The sequence below is a fragment of the Pelodiscus sinensis genome, chromosome 11 (genome assembly GCF_052426305.1).
Source record: "Pelodiscus sinensis isolate ZL-2025 chromosome 11, ASM5242630v1, whole genome shotgun sequence".
Lineage (NCBI taxonomy): Eukaryota > Metazoa > Chordata > Testudines > Trionychidae > Pelodiscus > Pelodiscus sinensis.
In genome coordinates this window covers 17,498,226-17,520,997 of record NC_143062.1, presented here as the reverse complement: position 1 = coordinate 17,520,997, position 22,772 = coordinate 17,498,226, and the positions used below count along the sequence as shown (strand labels likewise).

Genomic DNA, 22,772 nt, shown 5'->3' with positions numbered 1-22,772 from the left:
TGGGGTTACTAGGATGGGTGCGGATGGTATATCCCAAACGGAAGTGAGGTGTCTCTTGGTTTCAGGACTTCCGGCGAAGTGTGGGGGGGAGGAACGGCTGGTGTTGGTGGTGGGTGCAGCAGCCCGAGGGGCTCTCGGATCTTGGTGAGTCCGAGCGCTTGGGGTGCATGGGAGCCGGGGAGCGAGGGGCTGTGGGAGGAGCTGACCCTGAGGGACATAGGGAGCGGGGGGTGCTGGAAGGGGAGACCGGACCTGGGTCGGTGGCGTGTGAGAAGGGGGCTCGATACTGGGCCTGAATAAAGTGTTTTTGGGGGGTGATGAGTAGAGTGGGCAGGGTAGCGCCTGTGTAGAGGGAAGTATCTGAGGAGCTGGGAGGGGGCACTGGGGCTTAAGTACTTGTTGGGGGATCTGAGCTGTTCAGGTTGGGAAAAGGGGGACAAAGGTGATGTGAGGCGTAGCAGAGCCCACATGGATGAAAAGTGCCTTTTTATGGCTTCCCCAAAAGTGCCTGAGGTGGGAGGGGTGGTTTTGTGTGTGTTTTGGTGTTATTCGTGGACTGTGGGAGAAGGGACCCTTAAGGAAATTGAGGTCTTCTCTTTCCTTCAGTATTGAAAATGATGAGAGAGCACTTATGAGATAGCTCAGGTAGAAATGAACATCTCTTCCCCTTTCCAATTCATGTAATGTCTTCCCTTTCCTCTATCTCAAATTGCAGTGAAGCTTAAAACCCAACTTGTGGGAGGACATAAGTTAAAGGAGAAGCAAGCATTAAAAATGGGTGCGGTGGGAGAAAGTATGAATGCTGGAGTTGTCCTATCTGCCCGCAAGATTGAAATGTATCCCAAGCACTTTATATAGTAAGTCTTGCTTAGTGGGAGAGGAAGGCTCAGTTCTGCCTTCCAGTATGGAAGGTTGTCAGGATTCCCTGGAACCAGAATTTGAAGCCCAGTGGAGATAACATTGCCACATGGAAGGCTGATAAATAAGATTCTGCAGTATATAAATGAGGTCTTTTTCAGGGTAGAAACTATAGATACCACCTAAGCACTCTTAGTACTTTCTGATGCAAAGGGAACACGTGAGCGTGTCTTGAATAAAAAATTCACCTGTCCAGTCCCTTCTTAACACACTGTCAGTTATGATTTCACTCCTTCATTTCAGAATGAACTGGTTTCAAAGATGCTCAAGGTCTGTCTCTCATATGTGCTCCCCTTTCCATCCTCTTCATCTATCCTGTTTGAGTATTATCCATGAAAAAGTATGCCCTAATACAATTGTTAGTCTTTAAGAAGGCACCACAAGACCTGTTGTTTTTGCAGATACAGACAGAGTAACACAGCTACCCCTCTGGGCCTGTTTAGACTGTAAGCTGTTTGAGGCAAGGTCCCTCAACTATGCTGGGGTAGGCAATAGTTTTTGATGGGGGATCACTCCCAAGATTTTAGTAAGTGATCAAGGGCTGCACTTTTTTATGGAGGGTCAGGGATAGATGCAGAAGGGAGCTCAGAGTAGGAGACTGGGATGCAAGAGAGGATGTGTGGTCTGCTGAGTTTGGGTAAAGGAGGGGGTTGTGACCTGGGGCATGGGATTGGGGTGTAGGGTCTGGCATGGAGTATGAGTGCAGGAAAGGATTCTACCTGGGGGGAGGGATGTAGGATGAAGTTCAGGGTCTGAGGGAGAGTTGTGACTTGGGGTGGGGGAGAGGTGCAGAGAGGGAGGGGCAGGTCACCACTAAACTTTCCATACCTCCCCCTCACTTCAGGTCACAGTTCCCTCCCAAGCACTGCGCACACACCCACGTCACTCACCTAGGTCAGAGTTCTCTCTTACACCCATACCCCCTCTACCTCCCAGGGCAGAGAGGCACATAGAACAGATAGCAGCTTTGGGTGGCCTGGAGCTGAGGCAGGCAGGAATCCTGCCTGAGGGTCCTACTGGTCTGGTGGCTGGATTATAAAGGCTTGGAGTGCTAGATCCAGCCCAAGGGTTGTATCATACCTGCTCTAGGACTATACTGTACAGTGCCCTGTGTAATGAAGCTCCTTTCTTGGCTGGCCCGTAGATACTACTGTAGTAAAAAGGGTTAAGAATATATAGGCAGTGAAGCACTTCCAGAGCCTTTGGTGTGAAATACATTAATGAAATGTAAAATATATTAATGAGCTAGAAAACTCTAGAAATGCTTAAAGTACTACATTATTTTAATGCTAAGTGGACTGACTGAAACTTTTTGTGTGGGACATGGAAATGATATCCTTATGAGCACCTCCAAATGGTAAACCCTGATGTGTGGATACAGGCTGTTAGCATTCCTGTTATTAGCTACTTGCAATGGCTATGGTACGTGTAGCTCCTCTGTTTGAGTAACTTATGTAGCTAGTCACGTGCAGGCTCAGAAACTATCATCTAACATTTTAACCACAACTCTGCTAGCTGTTTTATATAGTTTAAAATACCTTAATCTAAACATGATTATAATTCACAGGTTTAGGGGACAATGAGTTTTATTTAAAATGAAGCAATGAGAAAGATGTGGTCTCAAAAAGTCATCTATAAATAACTTCCTGAAAGAACCAGGACATGGCCAAAGAAGCAATCTGAATGGCTAACTATAATACTACTTGTGATATGGGAAATGTATGACAGTCCTAGTGTCTGGAACTACTTTGTTTTACATGTCAGTGTTTTGCTTTTTACAATGTGATGCTTTAATGTTCTCTCTCAGGAGTGCTGCTAATCAGTCTTCAATATTTAAACATTTGGAAAATACACATGTCTCTCTCTCTGCTCTTGTAGCTGGAGAATTATGAGACCAATGATCATGGGTTCTATGCCTGGCTCTGGAAGAGAGTGCTCTTTAGTTGGTAAAGCAGATAATTCTGGGAGTTATAAGACCTAATTCTGTTCCCTTGCCTGTTACTGGCATATTTTATTATTTGTCATTATGTTAGTGCCTTGAGGCCCCACTCTGCTAGTTGCCTTCAATACACTTGCCCTGAAAAGCACATAGTCTACTTTTAAAAAGGCAGAGGATGGGAGAGAAAAGGAATGATTGTTGTTCCTGTTTTGTGACTTAGGTACAAAATGATAGTGATGTACCCAAGGACACGGAGCAATTCAGTGACAGAACTGGGAACGGTATCTAGATTTGAGTCTCAATCTGGCACTTCATCACTACAGAACCATCCTTCTCCTGCCTTGCTTTGTGCTCATAGGCCATGTGCTCCTCTCCTCTCCCCCCTCAATAAGATGTGAATAATGTCCCTATTTTCATACACCAAGAATCTTGACTGAAAGGTGCTATTCAGCATGGTTTTGTGGATAGAACACTGGGTTGGGGCTCAGGATACTTAAGTTCTATTCCTGGCTCTACCACTGGTCTGCTGGGTACCTGTGGGTAAATCACTTTTATTTTCCTGTAACTCGATTTTCACATCTGGAAAATGGGGATAATGATTAGACCACACTGAGATCTACTGTTGAAAAGTGCAATAGGAGCTAGGTGCTTAATTTATAAATGTATTAATCAAGATATTGAATGTTGTTTTTATGGCATATATCAATGAGCATTTGACCAAAGAAGTTCACATAGTAGCTAAATGCACAGTGTATAGAAGTCATAGATTCCAGGGCCAGAGTGGGCCATTGTGGTCATCTAATCTGGCCTTCTGTGTGACACAGGCCATAGAACTTCCCCAAAATAATTCTTAGAAGGGATCTTTCAGAAAAGATCCTATCCTGATTTAAAAATTTTCAATCTACCATATTTGGTAAATTGTTCCTTGGGCCTAATGTCTTCACTGTTAAAATATATGCCTTATTTTCAGTCTAAATTTATATAGCTTCATATTCCAGCCATTGGATCATGTTTGACCTTTTGTTAGATTGAAGAGCCCATTCTCAAATATTTATTCCCATATAGGTAATTACAAACTCTTAATCTTCTCTTTGTAAAGTTAAATAAAGTGAGCTCTTTAAGCCTATTATATAAGGTATGTTTTCAGATCCTTGAACCATTCACATGGCTCTATGCTTAAACCTCTCCAATTTTATCAAAATTCTTGCTGAACTGTAGACACCAGAACTGGACACAGTGTTCCAGCAGTGGTCATACCAGTGCCAAATTCAGAGGCAAAATAATCTTTCTACTCTTATTCAAGAATCTGCTGTTTATGCTTCCAAGAATTATTAGCCTTGTTGGCCTCAGTGTCATAGGGCAAGCACCAATCCCTGTAGGACTGCACTAAAAATATACCCTAGTGATGGTGATTCTCCCTTTACAGTCACCTTTTGAGACCTATCAGTTAAGCAGATTTTAAAATACTTAATGTGCATTCTGTTAATTTTATTCTATTTTTAATGAAAATGTAGTCCAGTATCAAATCAAACACTTTACAGAAGTCTAAGCATATTTGTCAATCATTCTTAAAAATCTCATCAGTAAATGATACCATGTTAGCATGACAATGTCTATTTTCCATAAACCGATGTTGAGTGACATTAATTATATTTCCCTTTTAGAATTCTTTATTAACCAACTCCCGTTAATATTCCATTCCATTACCTTGCCTGGCATCTGTCAGACTGGCAGGCCTGTGTTTGTCTAGGTCATCCTTTTTACTCTTTTTAAATATTAGCACAACATTAACTTTCTTCCTCTCTTGTGTAACTTCCCCAGTGTTCCAAACTTACTGAAAATCAACATTAACTTTTTTAGCAGCTTTTTTAAAACTTGTGGATGCAAGTATCTGTGTTTTCATATAATCATAGGACTTGAAGGGACCTCAAGAGGTCTAGTCCAGTCCCCTTCACTCATGGCAGGACCAAGCACCATGTAGACCGGTGGTACACAACCTGTAGGTTGGTCGCAGATGTCTTCCCAGGGGGTTGTGGCACTTAGAGCCGGCCAGGTGGCAGCCATGCAGCGCAGTGTTTAGATCCTGCCAGCTGGGGGCTGGGTGCGGCTGCGCACAGCACTTAGATCTGGTTGGCCGGTGGCTGGTCCCAGCACTTTGCAGCCCCTGCAGAGCGGGGGTCGCAGATCAAAAAACTTTGCACACCACTGATATAGACCATCCCTGACAGGTTTTTGTCTAACCTGCTCTTAAAAATCTCCAATGATGGAGATCCCACAACCTCCCTAGGTAATTTATTCCAGTGCTTAATCATCCTGACAGCTAAGAAGTTTTTCCTGATGACCACACTAACTCTCCCTTGCTCCAGTTTAAGTCCATTACTGCTTGTCCTATTCTCAGAAGTTAAGAATTTTTCTTCCTCCTTCCTTGTACCAACCTTTTACCTACTCGAAAACAGTTACCATGTCCCCTCTCAGTCTTTTCTTTTCCAGATTAAACAAACCCAGTTTTTTTTCAATCTCATAGGCTAAGTTCCTGGTAAGCTGTTGGTCCATGAGGCTGTGCAGCTTCCCGTTAAGCCCTGCACAGGGCCTTGGGGCTGCATTAGGGAGAGATGCTTCTCCTTGAGCCCCAAAGTTGATGTGGCCAGCAGGAGGGGAGGTGCCCCTTGCTGGCCTTGGCAGGGAGTTGTTGCAGCTGAGGAGTAGATTCTCTTGCATACCTCCAGCTTCCTCATGGCTAAGGCAGCTCTGTGCTGGGGCCAAATACAGCAGAACCTTTTAGGCAGGGGGACCATAAGACTCCCTGCACTGCCTCTACCCTGTCAGTGAAAGCAGCAGGTGCAGTGTGCCATGGAATCTCATGCTCCACCTCTAGGATACCTGCTGGTCACATTCGGGGTGCAACCTGCCTTAGAACCGCTGTCCATGAGCTGCCCAGGTAAGCCCAAGTCCCTGTCCCACCATGAGACCTCCTCAACCTGGAGCCACCTCCTTTACCTCAAAGCCCTCATCCCAGACTCACCTTGAAGCCCACACCCCCAGCTCAGTGTCTGTACTCCCTCTTGCACCCCAATCCTCAGCCTTGAGCCACTCCCCAAACCTGGAGCCCTCCTCCTGTCCCACAAATCTCTCATCTCCACATCTCTCATCTCCACCAGGGAACCTGCATCCCCAGCTGATACCTTTATATCCTAATCTTCAATCCCAGCCCTGATCCCCTCAACCCCAGCCCCCACTCTGGAGCCTACACCCACAGTTGAAGCCCTCACAGTCCAGCCTTCTGACCCAGGCCTGAGCCCCCTTCCACACTTAGAACTCCTCGGCCCCACTCCCACCACCTGAATTTTGCTATGTGCACCAATTTAAAGGTGATGTGTTGCACTTCACCTCCACATTGGTGCACTTAAAATTAATTTTGCTTGGGGCAGGAAAAACTAGAGGGATTTCTGTTCATTGGTCATGTTTTCCAGACCTTTCATAATTTTTGTTGCTCTTCTCTATACTTTCTCTGATTTATCCACATCTTTCCTGCAGTGTGTGGTGCTCAGAACTGGACACAGTACTCCTATTGAGGCCTAATCAGAGCAGAGCAGAATTACTTCTTGCATCTTGCTTATGACACTCCTACTAATACATCCCATAACAATGTTTGCTTTTTTTTGCAACAAGTGTCACACTGTTGACTCATTTTCTTGTGGTTCACTATAATTCCCAGATTCCTTCCACAGTACTCCTTCCTATGCAGTCATTTCCCATTTTGTATGTGTGAAATAGATAGTTCCTTGCTAAGTGGAGTACTTTGCATATGTATCTATTGAATTTCATGCTATTTAGTTCACACCCTTTCTCCAGTTTATCCAGAGCATTCTGAATTTTAATCCTGTCCTCCAAAGCACTTGCAACCCCTCCCAGCTTGGTACTGTTTTCAAACTTTGTAAGTGTGCTTCCTGTGCCATTGTTTAAATCACTGATAAAGATATTGAACAGAATTGGGCCCCAAACTGATTTCTGCAGGACCCCATTTGTTATGCCCTTCCAGCATGATTGAACCAGTGATAACTACTCTCTGTGAACAATTTTCCAATCATTTTTGCACTCATCTAGGTTGCATTTCCCTAGTTTGTTTATGAGCGGGTCATGGAAGACGGTATCAAAAGCTTTACTAAAGTCAGGATATACCTTCCCACCCCTCCCCTCCCCCCATCCACAAGACTCATTACCCTGTAAAAGAAAGGTATTGGGTTGGTTTGACATGATTTGTTCTTGACAAATCCATGCTGACTGTTACTTATCTTATTCTCTTCCAGATGTTTGCAGATGGATTCTTAAATTATTTGCTCCATTATCTTTCTGGGTACAGAAATAAAACTGGTCTGTAATTCAGTGGGCTCTCCTTATTTCCCTTTTTATGGATGGGCAATATATTTGTCCTTTTCCAGTCTTCTAGAATCTCACCCATATTTCAGGACTTCTCTGTATTTTTCCCAAATGCAGAACAAAAATAGCTATTGACTCCTCTGCCTTTTCTGCATTCTTGATAATTCTACCATTTACAACTAGTAATAAACCAAACAGTTGTTTTTGTTCTTAATGTATTTTTAAATACTCATTTTGTCTTTAATTCTGCTAGTCATAGATTTCTTCTTGTGTCCCTTTGATTCCCTTATTCATTTTCTATTTTTCCTGGATTCTGACTTGTATTCAATAGTTAACTTTGTCTTTCTTCCATTTATTATAGTTTATCTTTTGATAGCTGGAATGTGCTACTTCACTTCCCCTCTAAATGAGGTCAGTCTGGCCTATAAAATGTAATGGAGAATCCTTGAAGGAGCAGGGTAAAAACTGTCTAGCTTGGAGAAAGCTCAAGTTTTCATTAATTTTTCTGCTCAGAGCCTGGACAGTGCAGGAAAACTGTTTTCATGGTTAGGTTTATAGGCAATACAATGGCAGTATTCACTTTCTTGACTGAACTATATGGATTGCATAATCACCACTGAATAAATTGAATTTTTGATGCTAGCGAAAGGCTGAACTTGGATTATGGCCTCTCTGAAGTTTTGATCTGTTTTCAGCAGGCATTTGTTTTAATATATCAGTTGGCCTTCCTGATTGTCTAGGTTCAGCCTCCTGCATAACAGAGGCCAGACAATGTCACCTAGGGATTCCTGGATCAAGTTAATCAATTCTGTTTTGAGTTAGATCATGTCAGATATTTCAGCATTCATTATACACCTCCAGGGTTGGAGGAAAATACTTCCTCTCCTGCATATGCCTCTGGTATAATGTTGGTATTAAAAACTAATCTTAGTTGTGGGCATTAAAATACCCGTGATTTCACAAAGATGTGATGCTATAGAACCTATGATGTCATGGCCAAATTCCAGCTTGGAGATTTGCTTTCTTCTTAGCTAAAATTCTCCTCAAAGTTCCATCTTGATGGATGTGTTTTTTGCTCCCAGTTATAAATTGTTTATCGGTGCTGCTGTGTAGCTGTTTAAGAGCTTCTCTCTCCTACCCTGAAGGTGGCTGCATCAAATGATTCTTTTGTTTGTAATGTGCTTTGGTATCCTTAGATAACTATTTACATCCAGGTTAAAGGAAATTCGCTATGTGATCACCTAGGGTGTGCTAGGCATTTTACAGACGAATATTAGAAGACAGGTTCTATTGCCTGGTGGGAACTTACATAATGGTTGGCCAATCTAAAGGAGATAGAGAGGGGGAATGTATTGAAAACTTTAAGCCAAGAAGCAGCAAACCAAATACAACAATGATCCACAGATCCCTTACTATGCACATTTGGTGTCTCCCCCCCTCCCCCCCCCCGAGATGATCTAAAGGCAGCTGTGGATTTATTTCATACCTACATACCCATATGCTCATGTCTGTCTTCTCTCACGCAGGTCGTTGGGCTGGGGAGATGTTCCGATCAGCAATCATGATGGCTGCCAGCCTGGCTCTGACATCAGCAGTAGTGGCTCATGCCTATTACTTGAAGCATCAGTTCTACCCAACAGTGGTATACCTGACCAAATCCAGCCCCAGCATGGCAGTGAGTATACAATTCATGGGCTGTACAGGTTGCTCTGATAATGGCTCAGGCTGTCAAATACTGGTATTTAACTTGCTCTGCTACAGTGGCCATCCACAGCCCTGTGGAACTGGCTTGTCTCCAGGGGATTGGTAATGAGAGCTAGTCTTTGAACTCCCAATTTGGTAGTGACTGAAAATCATTCCTGTTTTGTGCTGATCAGAATATGGGGGCCTTGTCCGCTTTGAGAATCAAAGCTGCAATTAACTCAACAAAGTTGGCACAAATTTTCCCCCTTACTGTCAGTATCAGCAGAGAGAATGTAAATTAAGTTTGCCATGGAATTGAAGCTTTCATCTTACAGTTGAGATGTGGTATAAAAACAGAAGGAGGATTAATGCAAACTCCTGTCAATGCAGTCCTTCTAATCAGTGCTGTACAGGCTGTCCTTACTTATGTTCCAAAACACTTGGACTTATAGCGAAACAACTTAAAGCAGGGAATTTTTTTTCCCTGTGGCTGACTTCCATTTGCACAAATTGGAAGGTTTTTTTGCACAACTTAAGAACAGGGAATGGAAGGACTTACAACACATCAGTTCCTACAAGCGTCAGTGACTTTAGTGTGGAACAGATGTATATCAGAGTGACTTATAGTGGGGATGCCCTGTATTCCAGTCCCTGAAAATAATTTGTCATGGAGTGCCTCAGCATTTACATAGGGGCTGTGTCTACACTGGGCCACTTATTCCGGAAAATCAGCTGCTTTTCTGGAATAAGCTGTGAGCTGTCTACACTGGCCCTTGAATTTCCGGAAAAGCAACGACGCTCTACTGTACAAAATCAGCCGCTATTCCGGAAAAACTATTCTGCTCCCGCTCGGGCATAAGTCCTTATTCCGGAACACTGTTCTGGAAAAGGGCCAGTGTAGACAGCCCAGTAGTCTTTTCTGGAAAAAAGCCCCGATCGCGAAAATGGCGATTGGGGCTCTTTTCCGGAAAAGCGCGTCTACATTGGCCACAGACGCTTTTCCGGAAAAAGGGCTTTTCCGGAAAAGCAGCCTGCCAATGTAGACGCTCCTTTTCTGGAAAAACTGAAAACGGAATAGTATTCCGTTTTAAGCATTTCCGGAAATTCATGCCAGTGTAGACACAGCCAGGGAGAGAGGGACATCAGTGTTTTCAAAAGAGCTGAAATCAGGGTTATTTGTTGCAGAGCAGAGCCAAGTCCTGCACAGTCTTTGGCTCTGTCATTTGCTTGGATTGATTAACTCTTAAATTGGAGGCTTAGCAGTTGAGGTCCCCAGTGAATCTTGCTAGCCAGTGAAGATATTGGCTTCCATGTTCATTGTGCTTTCATTTAATTGAGTACATGTAGTGTCATTGAAAGATGATGGATTGACAGCTCTGGAGTCTCTCACTCTGCTTATCGCAAGCATAGGTAAAGCATTGCCAGCAGCAGGGTAAGTATTCCATACTGATCCTCCACTAATAGGCTTTAGCTCTGGCCTGAAGAGAATTCTGTCTCCATGGTCTGTTGTGTATTTAACCACTGAGGATGCTAATAAATGCAAACTGTGATGGTGACTGTATCCATCTGTTAAGGAATGGACAGAATCCTGTCCTTCTCCTCCCATAGTTTACTTCAGGGATCACTGGACAGCATTCAGATGAGTCGTTTCTCTTTATCAATATAATTCAGTGGCTCTTTTTTCAGTTCACTTCTGCTTTCTATTCCCCCAGGGTATATTGACCAAAACAAACACTTTCACGCTACAGCAGTTGCTGAGCAAGTAGTACTCGGAACAAGCTACTGCTTTAGTGTGGGAAGTATTAATAAGCATGTGTGCATGCAACTGATTCCACAGCTGGCTTGCAAAATTCTAGCTAAATTTGGAAAGTCTCATTAATCTGTTTTCAGTTGGGCTTTTTTAACTTCGACAGTAATGTGCAGGTGCACGTGGGGGTAGAAATCTGTTCATCTCACCAGCACCACGCAGTAACCAAAACACTTTCACAATAAAAATTCCAGACCCAGCGGTACACAGATTTCACGCATCCTGAAGCACATAAGGATGTTCTGAAAGCGTTAACTGAAAACTAGTTGGTATGTTGCTTTGGGGATGGGAAATAAGATGAGAGTGTTATGTGCCTTGAAAGTGGACAGAGGAAGTCATAGCTGGTTAAAGTAGATCCCTGGGGTATTGTAAATCTTAGATTTTAAGCATTGGAAGATCTGATCTAGGTCAGGAGTGCTGCAGGATTGTTCTCGCCAGCCTTTTCTTGTGATCCGGTTTGGTTCATTAGCTCCGATGTGTTTCTTTTGGTTCAATCTCTCCCTTTTCCTTCCCTGCAGGTTCTCTACATTCAGGCTTTCGTTTTGGTTTTCCTCCTGGGCAAATTCATGGGCAAAGTGTTTTTTGGCCAGCTCCGAGCAGCAGAAATGGAGGTGAGTGAGATCTCTGGCAGTTGTAGCAAACTACTTGCAGCAGAGTCTTACATTGGTGATGAAGTTACGTAGTAGTAGAGGGCTGCTCCGAGAGCTGCATTGATTGTAAATTAATGGGGTTTTGGCACTGAGCATAAAATTATGCATCTGTCTTTGGTACTTGCGTGACCTCCATTTTGGGTGTCTGAGCATTTTGGTCTCAAATGTATTTATCCTCCCAACTTTGGTCTGAGGCAAGGCACTGCTGTTACCTCATTATAAATCTATGGTACAGTGGCTGAGTAACTTGCCCAAAGTCACTGTGGTGAAGCAGGGACTTGAACCCCATTTTTCAAAACCACAGGACTATCCTTCTTTTCACATACCTAACTTGTCTTGTTGTTGAAGCAGATGAAGGACCTGGGTTCTGTTCCTTGCTCTCCCCCCACTGATGCATCATGTGGCAATGGATACAAAGCTCTTGTTCGTGTATAATAGAGTTAATACGTAGTTCACAGTGACATTGTGAAGTTTGACTATCCAAGAGCTTAGAGGTCCTCAGAGGAAAGGTGGTAGAGTGTAAAAGAAAATGATTTCCCTTAGAAATCAGAGTATATAAGTTCCTTCAAATCCTCCCATCCCATCCTTCAGCACTGATTGCTAAGACAAGTAATATGTGGGGCTGCTAACACTTTGTCTCTGACTCAGCACCTACTTGAGAGATCATGGTATGCAGTCACGGAAACTTGTTTGGCCTTCACTGTCTTCAGAGATGACTTCAGTCCCCGTTTTGTGGCCCTTTTCACCCTCCTTCTCTTCCTCAAGTGCTTCCACTGGCTCGCTGAGGATCGGGTGGACTTTGTAAGTGTGATATATTACTGAACAAGATGCCAGATTGGGGTTGACTGTTGTCTATCTGGGGAGTCATTCAATAATCTTGGTAATGAACAGGAACCTATCTAAGGCAGTGTTTCTCAATCTTTTTTTATAAAGTACCCCCTTAAAAGAAAAAAAAAAGGTACCCCTAGTACCTACAGTTTTCAGACACACCCATTTTTTTCTATCATTGCAACGTATTTGTTTAAACAACTTAATCGTAGCCGGGTGGGCAATTAAATTTTTGAGTGTAAAAAGTACAAAAATAATAAAGCACTGTAAAACTTAAAACAAAAATTCAGTTTTCTCCAAATTTCAGTTGTTGACGTATCCCCACCTTCTCTCGAGTACCCCTAAGTGTACTCGTACCACTGGTTGAGAAACGCCGATCTAAGGTACTTCTGTGGCCTTCAGAGGGATGGAAATGCTTGTCACTGTGCCTGGATTGTCACACTGCATGATGTGTCCTGTGTGTAGAAAGCATGGGAAACAGACTCTTTTGTGTCCTCTGCTAGTCCTACATTCATTTTTTCTCATTAGTGCTTCTGTAAGCACTGGATGGTTGTACTCTTCTCATGTTTTATAAGATTCCTGAGATAGGGACCATTTTTTGTTCTGTTTGTACAGTGCCTAGTACAAGGGAGGGCCAGTTCATGACTGTGGAGCCTAAGTCCTAAAGTAACACAGATAGTAAAAACACTGACTCCATAGGAGCTAAAAGGGCTCAGTACTTCAGAGTGCTCATCTCTTTGGAGGATCAGCACAACACTGCGATGCCAGCAGAAAAGGAACCAGCAAGACACAGTGATACTTGTGGTGTAGATACTAAAATGGATAGAAAATAAGATTGTTCCTAAGTCAGTAACTCTGCAATTCCTGGGTATTTCATGCAGTGAGAGTGCAGAGAATGGAGTTTAGAAAAACTAGGCGGAGAACCCTAAAAGTTCATTCATTTCTTTCCAGATGGAGAGGAGTCCAAACATCTCCTGGCTCTTTCATTTCCGCATTGCCTGTAAGTTCCATTATTTTATCCCCTTTCCCTGTCTTTAGCCTGCAATACAGTGCAATTGCCATACTTTCTCAGATATGAGGCCCATCTAGGATAGTGTCCTACCTCTGAGAGAGCCCAACACCAGGTGTTTCAGAGGTATGAAAGAATCTACTTGCAAGGGAAGTCTTTAGCCATGTAGGGAGCAGGATTGGTTCACTATGTTAACATATGTGGCTTGTGGTGTGAGAGTAATTGCTTGAAATTCTCTTCTGGTCATATGTGGAATCTCATTTTCCCTGCCTAGTTTCTGGTTCTTGAGATCCTGTTTTGATAGGATCGAATAGGGTTCTCTTGTCCGAGATTCATGGATTTCGAAGGCACGCTTTGTCCCCATTTTCCCAAAACAGCTATACAATTCATCCTCGGCAATCTGTGTTGGGAGTTTAGGACTCAAATAGCAAGAGATGCAGCTGGTCAGGACTGAGAGTATTGGCAGATTTATCTGCTAGAGAGATTCCAAAGCAGGGTTGGTAAGGTTGGGGAGTGCAGCTGCAGGTCAGGATTGAGTAGCATTGGTAGAGTTGTGCATGTGGGTGGAGCTTAGTGCTGGAATAGCAAAAGAACTGCACCTCAGGATCCAGGGGCATCAGCAGAGTGCTGTAGACTCAGGGAGAACACAGGATTGGAATAGCAGACAGCTGTGGGTCATTGAGGGACTTTGACACAGTTGTGAGTTAGGAGCTCAGAAGTAGTATAAAAGGGAGCACAGAAAGTCAGCATTTAGAGGCAGTGACTGAACTGTGTGTTGGGAGAAAGTCCAGGACTAGACTAGCTGGGAGGGCTTTGGATTAGAACTGAAAGCTCAGAGAATGCAGGACTGGAGTAGCAGGGGATGCAGAAGTTCAGGGTTGTGGACACTGGCAGCAGTAAGGGAAGATCCAGTACGGGAATGTGGGGGCTGCAAGATGGGATTGAGGGGCACTGGCTGAGGTGTGCCTGTGGGAACAGGTCAGCTGTGGGTGAGAAGCTTGTTGTCCTCTAACTGTACTGGTAGGACAGGCTCCAGGCAAGACAGAGGTGGTTGACAAAAGGAAGGTGACAGCAGGGGGCTTGGGGAAGTGGGAGATAGTGGGCATTGGGGTGACAAGCTTGGCAAGGCAGACTTGTGTAATAATGAAAATGACTAAGTGTTACCCACGTAGAGAGAAGGGTTTGGAGAAATCATTAAAGTAACAAAGTTTAATGCAGGCATGACTTAGCTTGATTATGTGACACAAATCTCCTGGGGGGGGGGGGAAGTTTCTGTACTCTGAATGTTTCTTCTCCAGGACTTGACAAGCAACAACAGCTGGCCAGGAAAGATAATTTCAGATAATAATTTGCATGTGAAGGCTAAATACGCTAATGTAAAACCCCTTCTCATTTGTGTAGCTGAGTGTGAGACTATTCAGAGTTACAAACTTTTTGACAAAGATATTAATGTCTTCCAGAAAGCTGTTTATGGCTTAGATTGCTTTGTTCACCTTTAGGTTGGAGCAGAACAGCTGTTTAACAGCTCACAGCAACTTAGTTGAGGACAGGACATCAGGGAGACTCCTGTAGCTAGTTGAAACTTCAGGAAGGAAGAATGAACCTATGCAACACACTGGGGTTAACAATGGGAAGCTGAGGTTTTCAGAAGACTCTAAGGGACCCATTGACATTTGTTTGTGCTATGTGCTGGAGTCAGCTCTTGGCTGAGACTGTCATAATATAAATATCAGTGTCTGACACATCTGAATGGCTTTCAACCCATGCAGTTAAATGTTCTGTGTATGGGAAACAGCAGTTCTGTAACTTGTACATGGCACTTGCTTAGTGCTTCCCAACCCTCTGTGAGAAGGGTGTTGGTACTGTTTTACAGATGAGGAAACTGAGACATGAAATGAGTTGCCCAATGTCACATGGTGAATCCGCGGAAAAGTTAAGAGCATAATCCAGGAATACTGGCTCTCAAACCTATACTCTGGCTACTAGATCACACTTCATTTCCAGGGATGGGACTAGATTGTGGGAGGCCTAGCTCCTAGTCTTATGCTTAAGTCATCCATTTATTTAGTTCTGTCAAGCCTGCTTCATGTGGGCCTTAAATCACAGTTCAGTAATTTAATTTCTGTGTCTAACCTCCCTTCTTTCTGTGTCCAGCTCTGATGCTCTTGTTGGGCGTCCTGGATTTCCTATTTGTCAGCCATGCCTATCACAGCATCCTCACCCGGGGAGCCTCTGTCCAGCTGGTCTTTGGGTTTGAGGTATGGAATGGTTCTGCCTCTGTGGGAGGAATGGAGGGAGAAAGGAATATTTGCCTTGCTGACTGCAAATCAAAGCACTGTGATGCATTGTAAGACACTGGGGCTGACTAAGCAGCCAGCGCATCAGAGTTCTCTCGGTAACTTCTGGATTTTGGTCTCTCATCTTCGTGGTTGAGTTTTATTTCTTCAAAAATGGTAGATGCAAACAAAATGGTAATTTCTAAGTCCTTTTCCCTGCCCTGAGATTTCTGATGGAGACCATCTGCTCCATGCAGGTCTGGCTCCCCAAGCCCTCTGCCTTTAAGTTAAGGTGAGTCTTTACTGCCTTCTACGTAGGCTTTCCTTCAGCCTGCTTCCTGTAGGATTGCACTCCCAGGCTATTTGCCAGGGAGCTAAGGAGAGCCTCCCTACCTTCTTCTCTCCCTGAACTCAGACTGTCTTTTGGTGTCTCTGAGCTAGGAATGCATAGATACAGTTTCGTACTGTGTGACTTGGTCCCTTCACCTGGAGAGGTGGGCTGAGCTTGGCACAGGGTACAGATGAGTTCCAATGCCTTTAAAAGGTTAACTTGTCCTGTGACGTGTCTTTCTTTTTTTTTTTTTCTTTCCTGCCACCTCAGTATGCCATCCTCATGACTATGGTGCTCACCATCTTCATAAAGTACATTCTACATTCAGTCGACCTGCAGAGTGAGAATCCATGGGACAACAAAGCTGTCTACATGCTGTACACTGAGCTCTTCACAGGTACATGTCTTCTCCACAGCTCTGGAAAATAGCTGGCCCCTTCCATAGCCCATTGGGGGCTTGTATGTTCTCCCATATCAACATCTAACAGCCTGTGGAGCCTGAATTGTGGTGCTATATGGGGCCTTCCTGGAAGCATGGTTGGGAGAGCTGGTTTGTATATGACCTCACCACTTCATCGATCCGTTGAAGGGAAGAAAGTGTGATTGAGTGTGAAAGTAGGAACTGTGTGAAAGTAGGAGCTGTGTAAGAGAAGCCTGTGGAGATCCAAAATGATTTAATGTATAGTTAACACTGAGAACAAGTCTACATTACAAAATTAAATTGACCTAAGTTACGTTGACGTGCAGCCACCACAGTGATTGATTCGGTTTTACGCATTCACACTATGCTTATTGTGTTGGTGGTGCATGTCCTTACACAGATTGAATGGGTATTGTGGGGGGGCACTGTAGGACTGTTTCTGAAAGGCAGCAACAGTCACTTGTAAGCAACATAGTGTTTACATTGGCACTAAAGTGATTTAATTAAGTTGACTTAAGTGTAATACCTTCCTTGGCGATTGTGTTATTAAGTTTGTTGAGTGAGCTGGTGGAAGCTACAGTTTAGACTAGACACTTATGGGGTTAGGTCAGGGCTGGGCAAGATGTGGCCCCAGGGTCGGATCCAGCCCACCTAACACTTCGATCTGGCCCCCAGACTGCATCTGGCCATTTCTATTTACATCCTGCTGCCCGTGCCACCAAATGTCCACGCGGTGGATCAGGCAGCAGGATCCTATTTAAATGGCTCCCGACTCATGGTCACAATGCTACCCTGGCAGGGTCTGGAGCTACAAGCCTTTTAAATAGCTGCAGCAACTTTAAGCAGTTCTCCAGCAACGCAGTAGCGGCAAGGAGGGGAACCATGAGCCCTTACTGTGTTTCTAACTCAAAGCCTCCAGCCCCAGACAACTCTGGGGGATGGCTAGTCCCCAGTCCTGCCCCTTCTGCCCAGACTCTGCCCCTTCTGGGGGTGTGGAGCTGGCCCATGACCATGTTGCAAAATTTATTAAGTGGCCCCCCTGCAAAAATTATTATAACCATTATTGGTTATTATTATAACCATCCCGGGTTAGGTTGACATAAGCTGCCTTATGCCGATCTAACTCTGTAGTGTAGACTAGGCCTAAAATGCTGATGGTTTGGCTCACTAAGAGTAGAATAAAAAAGCAGGTTGGGTGGATTTCTGGAGGCTGCAGTGGGTTAGTTTATGCAGGCGTTGTGGTCTGGTGGGTAGAGCAAGGAGGATGGGGAGTCAAGATCCCTGGGTTTTATCCTTAGCTTCGGGAGGGGAGTGTGGTCCAGTGGCTAGAGCAGGGAAGAACTGGGAGCCAAAACTCCAAGTTCTGTTTTTAGCTCTGGAGGGAGTGTGATTGAGCTACTAGAGCCTCCTGGGTCTCCTCTTAGCTGGATCACTGACTCACTGTGTGACATGGGAGAGCAAGTTACTTCTCTTCTGTGCCCCTTTCCCCACTTGTAAAATCAAGTCTTGTCCCTTCCTCCCAGGTTGGCTATGGGAGTTCACTTGTATTTAAGGGCAATGATATCCTCCTAGCAGAGGCACATGAGAGAGCGCACTAATCTTTCTCCTTCCTCCTCAGGCTTCATTAAAGTGCTGCTGTACATGGCGTTCATGACCATCATGATCAAAGTACACACGTTCCCTCTGTTTGCCATCAGACCCATGTATCTGGCCATGAGGTAAGATATCTCTGGGGTATCAAGCGAGCGCATGCTGAGTGTCTGATACTATTTGTGTGTGTCAGTGTCACTCCAGCAACTTGTGTGTCATTTCAGGCAGTTCAAGAGAGCTGTGACTGATGCCATCATGTCACGCCGTGCCATTCGCAATATGAACACTCTGTAAGTATCCAGCTGAGACTTCTTGAGGCTGCAGGGGCATTGTACAAATTGAGATTGGGGTGGGGAGGAGCCCACTGGGCCATGTACTACACAGACACAGAGGGAGATGGCACTTGTCCCAAAGAGTTTACATTTGAAAGAGGCAAGGGGGGGGGAGCAGGAAATGGACACAGAGAATAGAAGGAACGTGCTCAAGGTCAATGGCAGAGCTGGGGATACAATCCAGATTTCCTGACTCGCAGTTCAGTCCTCCGTCAACAAGGCTACACAACCATGTTTGCACTGAATCTCCCTGGACCTTTTAAGTTTCATGAATAGAGGGGAAATCTGTATTAGAGCAGTCTGTCTTAGGATACTCAGTTCAGTTCATAGCTTGTTAGAGGCCCAGTAGATCCCAGCTAATCCAGCATAACCCCTCAATCCTGTCCCATCCAGTTTGGAATGCCATGGGCAACGTTGGCTTCCCTTGGGAGTAGGTGGACTGTTTCATATAGCTCTCCCTGCTATCCAGCCTAAATTTCCCTTTGCTTAATTATCTTCTGTTATAGCCCCCTGCTCCTTTGTTGGCATCTCTGCCCTTGTAGATCTTCACAGAATATATAAGTTACTGCCTCCTAAAACTCTGCTGCCTCCCCAGATACCCCGATGCCACTCCAGAAGAGCTTCAGGCCATGGATAATGTGTGTATTATCTGTCGGGAAGAGATGGTGACAGGTGCTAAACGCCTGCCGTGCAACCACATATTCCACACCAGGTGAGGAAAGACTTACTGCCCACACAGCAGCTTCCAGATTTCTTTCTATGAAGTATGGAGTTAGCTGCTGAAGGCATGAAAATACAAACCCCATGCTTGTGTAACTGAGAAGCTAGGGCATGGTAATTTCCTCCTTGCTCTGGTGCACATGGAACTAGGGAAGAACCAAACGACTAAAAAGGATTTGTAAAGGAATTCAGTCCTCTCGGCTATAGATCACTGGTTCCAATCCATCTTTTCTCAACTGGGATGTCTGGTCATTGCTGTCTAAAGACCTGGGAGTTGATGGCTCCAAATTAGATTCCTAGCGAACAGGTCCATGTAACAAACATCCTGTGAACTGAACTCTTTGGCTATCTTTGTCAAGATGTCATGGATTGAATGAGCTACACAGGCTGACCCCTCTTTTCCAGCTAATTGTTGGTGGGTGTCTCCAGCTAATTATTACCTGTTTAACAAGCCAATATTAACCAGCCTTTTCCCCCTCCACAGCTGCCTGCGTTCGTGGTTCCAGCGGCAACAAACCTGCCCCACTTGCCGCATGGATGTCCTCCGTGCTTCCCTTCCCACTCAGTCCCAGACGCCGCCCGAGCAGCAAGAGCAGGCACAGCAGCAGCCCCAGCCACACCAAACTCCCCTGATTCCCCAGCCACCTAACTGTAAGTACAGCTTCTCTGGACACCAAGCCAGCAGGGCTGAGCTGTTTCTCAGTAGTCCTGTCTGGTGCCATTCATCCCTGATGGGGATCACTACACCCAGCACAGACACTTAGCCACCTCTGGGATGAGGTGCAGCAGCTGGTGATCCTGGCACTGCTTGCCCTGCACTGAAAAATGGAAATTTATTACCATGTTGTACTAATACTTAATGTGCTTTGTTGGGGTCAAATTCTGCCTTTAGTTGTATGGCACAACCTCATTACAATGAGTTGGGCCATAAGGGACATAACCCAAGAAATTTGTAGAGCCCTCCACATCCACATCTGTATCAGCAAAAATGAGCTGTGGATGCCCATGGATATAAAGCGGATATCTGTACATCTGCAGGGCTCTAGACATTTGGCCCTTGAGCTGCTGTGGCATTAGAAAATAAGAGTTATGTGTAATTGAAAGAAATTGTGTAATCCTTGAAGCAACAGAACTCCTGGCTTCTGTCCCTGCTTCTGGAGGGGGAATATGAGCCAGTGGTTGGAGCTGGGTGTGGGGGTGCTGAGGAAAAAGACTCAACTCTGCCACTCTCTTTGTGTGACTGCCACTCTACCTAAATGTGCCTCTGTAAAACGGGTAGTACACTGACCTACTTCCCTTGAGGCTTTGTTCATGTCACAAGTGGCTGGAAGGTGCTGGAGAAATGTAGTGGCTATCTAATATCTTTTCTCCATGGATGACCCCCTTCTCTCCTTGCTCCACAGTCCCCCAAGGAATCCTGCCCCCATTTCCTCCTGGGATGTTTCCTCTCTGGCCTCCCATAGGCCCATTTCCTCCAGTGCCTGGTGTCCAGCCACCCAACAATGCTGACAATCCTTCTGCTGCTTCCAGTGCACCTTCCACTTCGGGCAGTCAGACAACAGGTGAGAGTCCAGTCTCACCTTATCCTTCATTCCATCACTGGGGCAGACCTCCCTCTCGATGCTCCGCCTGATTTGCTTCTGGTCCTTCATGGCCCAATTGCTTCTAGACCTGTAAGTTGAGACTGTTCAAACCACTGGAGTAACTGGCTTCCTTGCTGGCAATGACTTGCAAGCAAGCCACAGAGGTGCCACAAGATGAAAACAGTTTTGACATTTGATCTGTGGTTGGTGCCCTAAGGGGAAAAGATCCTATATGCCATTCCTTGACCTTTTGAGCCAGCCAATCTTTCCAATCTGGGGCAGGATTGGACTTTTGCCCCTGAGTTTGGAAAGGCCCTGTCTCCAATTCTCTGACCCAGCCAGTCCCCTTAGATGAGGGACTGGATCTGAGCTAGTACTTCAGAGAAAGAAAAGATCAGTATTTCATTCCCTGCTCCTCTGAGATAGCTAATCTCCATCCCTGGAATGCCTAGAGATGAAATGTCCATATTCCCTTACTTTCTTGATGTTATTTTAGAGTGTGGGATTAACTAACCCTGACCCTACAAGGGTATGTATGTTTGAAAACATACTGAAACCTCATTGGCTATGTCTAAATCAGATAGATGGGCATAAATGTACCATGACTGTTTAACCAAGCTATTGTCTCTTCTTTGTCCACTTCACTCATTGCAGCAAATACCTCGAGACCTGGTGGTGATTCAGCCTCTGGAGCGGATACTGCCCCTGTAGGAACAGTGCCTGGCTTTCCCTTCCCTCCCCCATGGATGGGAATGCCATTGCCACCTTTATTTGGTAAGCTAGGGTGGCTTCTTCCATCTAGGGCTGGATGGAGGAAGGAAGTTTCCCTACTGGGAGCATGGGGAGGGAAAAGAAAATATCCAAACTTTGTCTCTAAAAGCCACATAAGCCACTATGCTCCTGACAAGTTGCTAATGTTGTCTTCAGTAAATTGATAGATTTTACCAGAAATGAAAACCTTGCCTATTGGAGGGGTAACCAAGAAGCTTGCCTTGAGTCCTTTCTGACAGATCTGTTTTTCTTCTGAAAAGGTTTCCCTCCTATGCCTGTGCCACCTGCTGGATTTGCTGGGTTGACAGATGAAGAGCTGCGTGCCATGGAAGGCCATGAGCGGCAGCACCTTGAAGCCAGGCTCCAGTGTCTGCAGAACATTCACACACTCCTAGATGCAGCCATGTTGCAGATAAACCAGTATCTCACCATTTTGGCGACTATTGGGTAACTATCCAGCATTGGGGTAGGGTGTGGGATCTTATACTCTGTTGGATACATGGTGCAACCACTGACTTGACTATAATCCATCCAGCTCTGTGTTGTAGCCATATAACATAGTAAAAGCACATTGCAATGCCATGTGATTTCCAGCTGTTGGTTCCCTGTCCTCACAGTGGTAAAAATGGGTGGTCTTCATTGGTGGTAACAGGTGTCCAAAACTTGTACCACTAATGTGTGCAGCCTACAAGATAAAGTGCTGGACTTGAACTCGGGAGATCGTATTCTATTCCCAACTCTGCCACTGGCCTTGAGTTTCTCCATCTTTAAGATGAGAATAATTACAGTGACCATCTTTGAAATTTGCTAATGAAAAGTGCCATGTACAATCTAGAGATTATGTTCTAATGTAAACCCATGATGTAGGTCAGTATGGTGTAAATGTGGGGTGTGGAGCAGAAAGGTGGGTGGCTGTTGCCACAGATAAACTCCTGCTCTGAGAAGCTCAGTTCCTGGCAATATCTCCTTTTCATAGCACTGAGTAGATATTTTAAGATTGGCATGCTTGTATGGTAAATTAGCAGTGAGGTGTGGAAACACCCATATTTCTATCCTTGGGCCAGGAGTAAGCCTGCATTGCAAAATTAGGAAGATAGTTGCACTTGAATTAAGGCCAAGGTTCTGCCACCATCCCTGTGAAAGGAAACGTGAGCTAAGAAAACAGAGTTTGGAAGCCAGAAGTGGGAACTTGTGGCTAAAGCATTGTAATGGGATAAACAGGCTGACCTGCAGACATCCTGTGTGAGTTGGAGCACCGATCTCTCTTTGCCTTAGCTTTTCTGTGTATAAAGGGAAGGACAGCAATTCTTTGTGTGTCTCGTTCACTTAGATTGTAAGTGTTTTGGGGCAGGAGCACTCTTTAAGACACAAGATTCAAGTAGGACTTAATATTGAAAGTTATGACAACAAATTTTGGAAGGGATATTGAACTTCCTATTCATTGCTTAAGCTAATTTTAACTACAGGAGGTCAATGTGGGATCTGTCAAGAAAGAAACCCTTATAAGGGATCTGTCGAAAAAGGCTTTCTTTCTTGA

At 44.7% G+C, this 22,772-nt stretch overlaps 1 protein-coding gene across 2 annotated transcripts in view; it reads left to right on the top strand.

The window, feature by feature from the left end:
* Nucleotides 1-22,772, top strand: part of SYVN1 (synoviolin 1) — a 28,519-nt gene continuing 5,747 nt past the window's right edge. Inside the window, exons 1-15 of one of the 2 annotated variants that reach the window (XM_006136580.5) lie at nucleotides 18-144; nucleotides 716-857; nucleotides 8,761-8,909; nucleotides 11,243-11,335; nucleotides 12,023-12,175; nucleotides 13,154-13,202; nucleotides 15,366-15,469; nucleotides 16,089-16,215; nucleotides 17,858-17,957; nucleotides 18,054-18,119; nucleotides 18,757-18,873; nucleotides 19,366-19,532; nucleotides 20,285-20,443; nucleotides 21,119-21,238; nucleotides 21,496-21,682. In XM_006136580.5, the coding sequence (XP_006136642.3) occupies nucleotides 800-857; nucleotides 8,761-8,909; nucleotides 11,243-11,335; nucleotides 12,023-12,175; nucleotides 13,154-13,202; nucleotides 15,366-15,469; nucleotides 16,089-16,215; nucleotides 17,858-17,957; nucleotides 18,054-18,119; nucleotides 18,757-18,873; nucleotides 19,366-19,532; nucleotides 20,285-20,443; nucleotides 21,119-21,238; nucleotides 21,496-21,682 (1,649 nt within the window). In that variant the 5' untranslated portion in view covers nucleotides 18-144; nucleotides 716-799. Of the gene's footprint in view, nucleotides 145-715; nucleotides 858-8,760; nucleotides 8,910-11,242; nucleotides 11,336-12,022; nucleotides 12,176-13,153; nucleotides 13,203-15,365; nucleotides 15,470-16,088; nucleotides 16,216-17,857; nucleotides 17,958-18,053; nucleotides 18,120-18,756; nucleotides 18,874-19,365; nucleotides 19,533-20,284; nucleotides 20,444-21,118; nucleotides 21,239-21,495; nucleotides 21,683-22,772 lie in introns of both variants that reach the window. The other variant, XM_014580310.4, reaches the window with a different exon arrangement.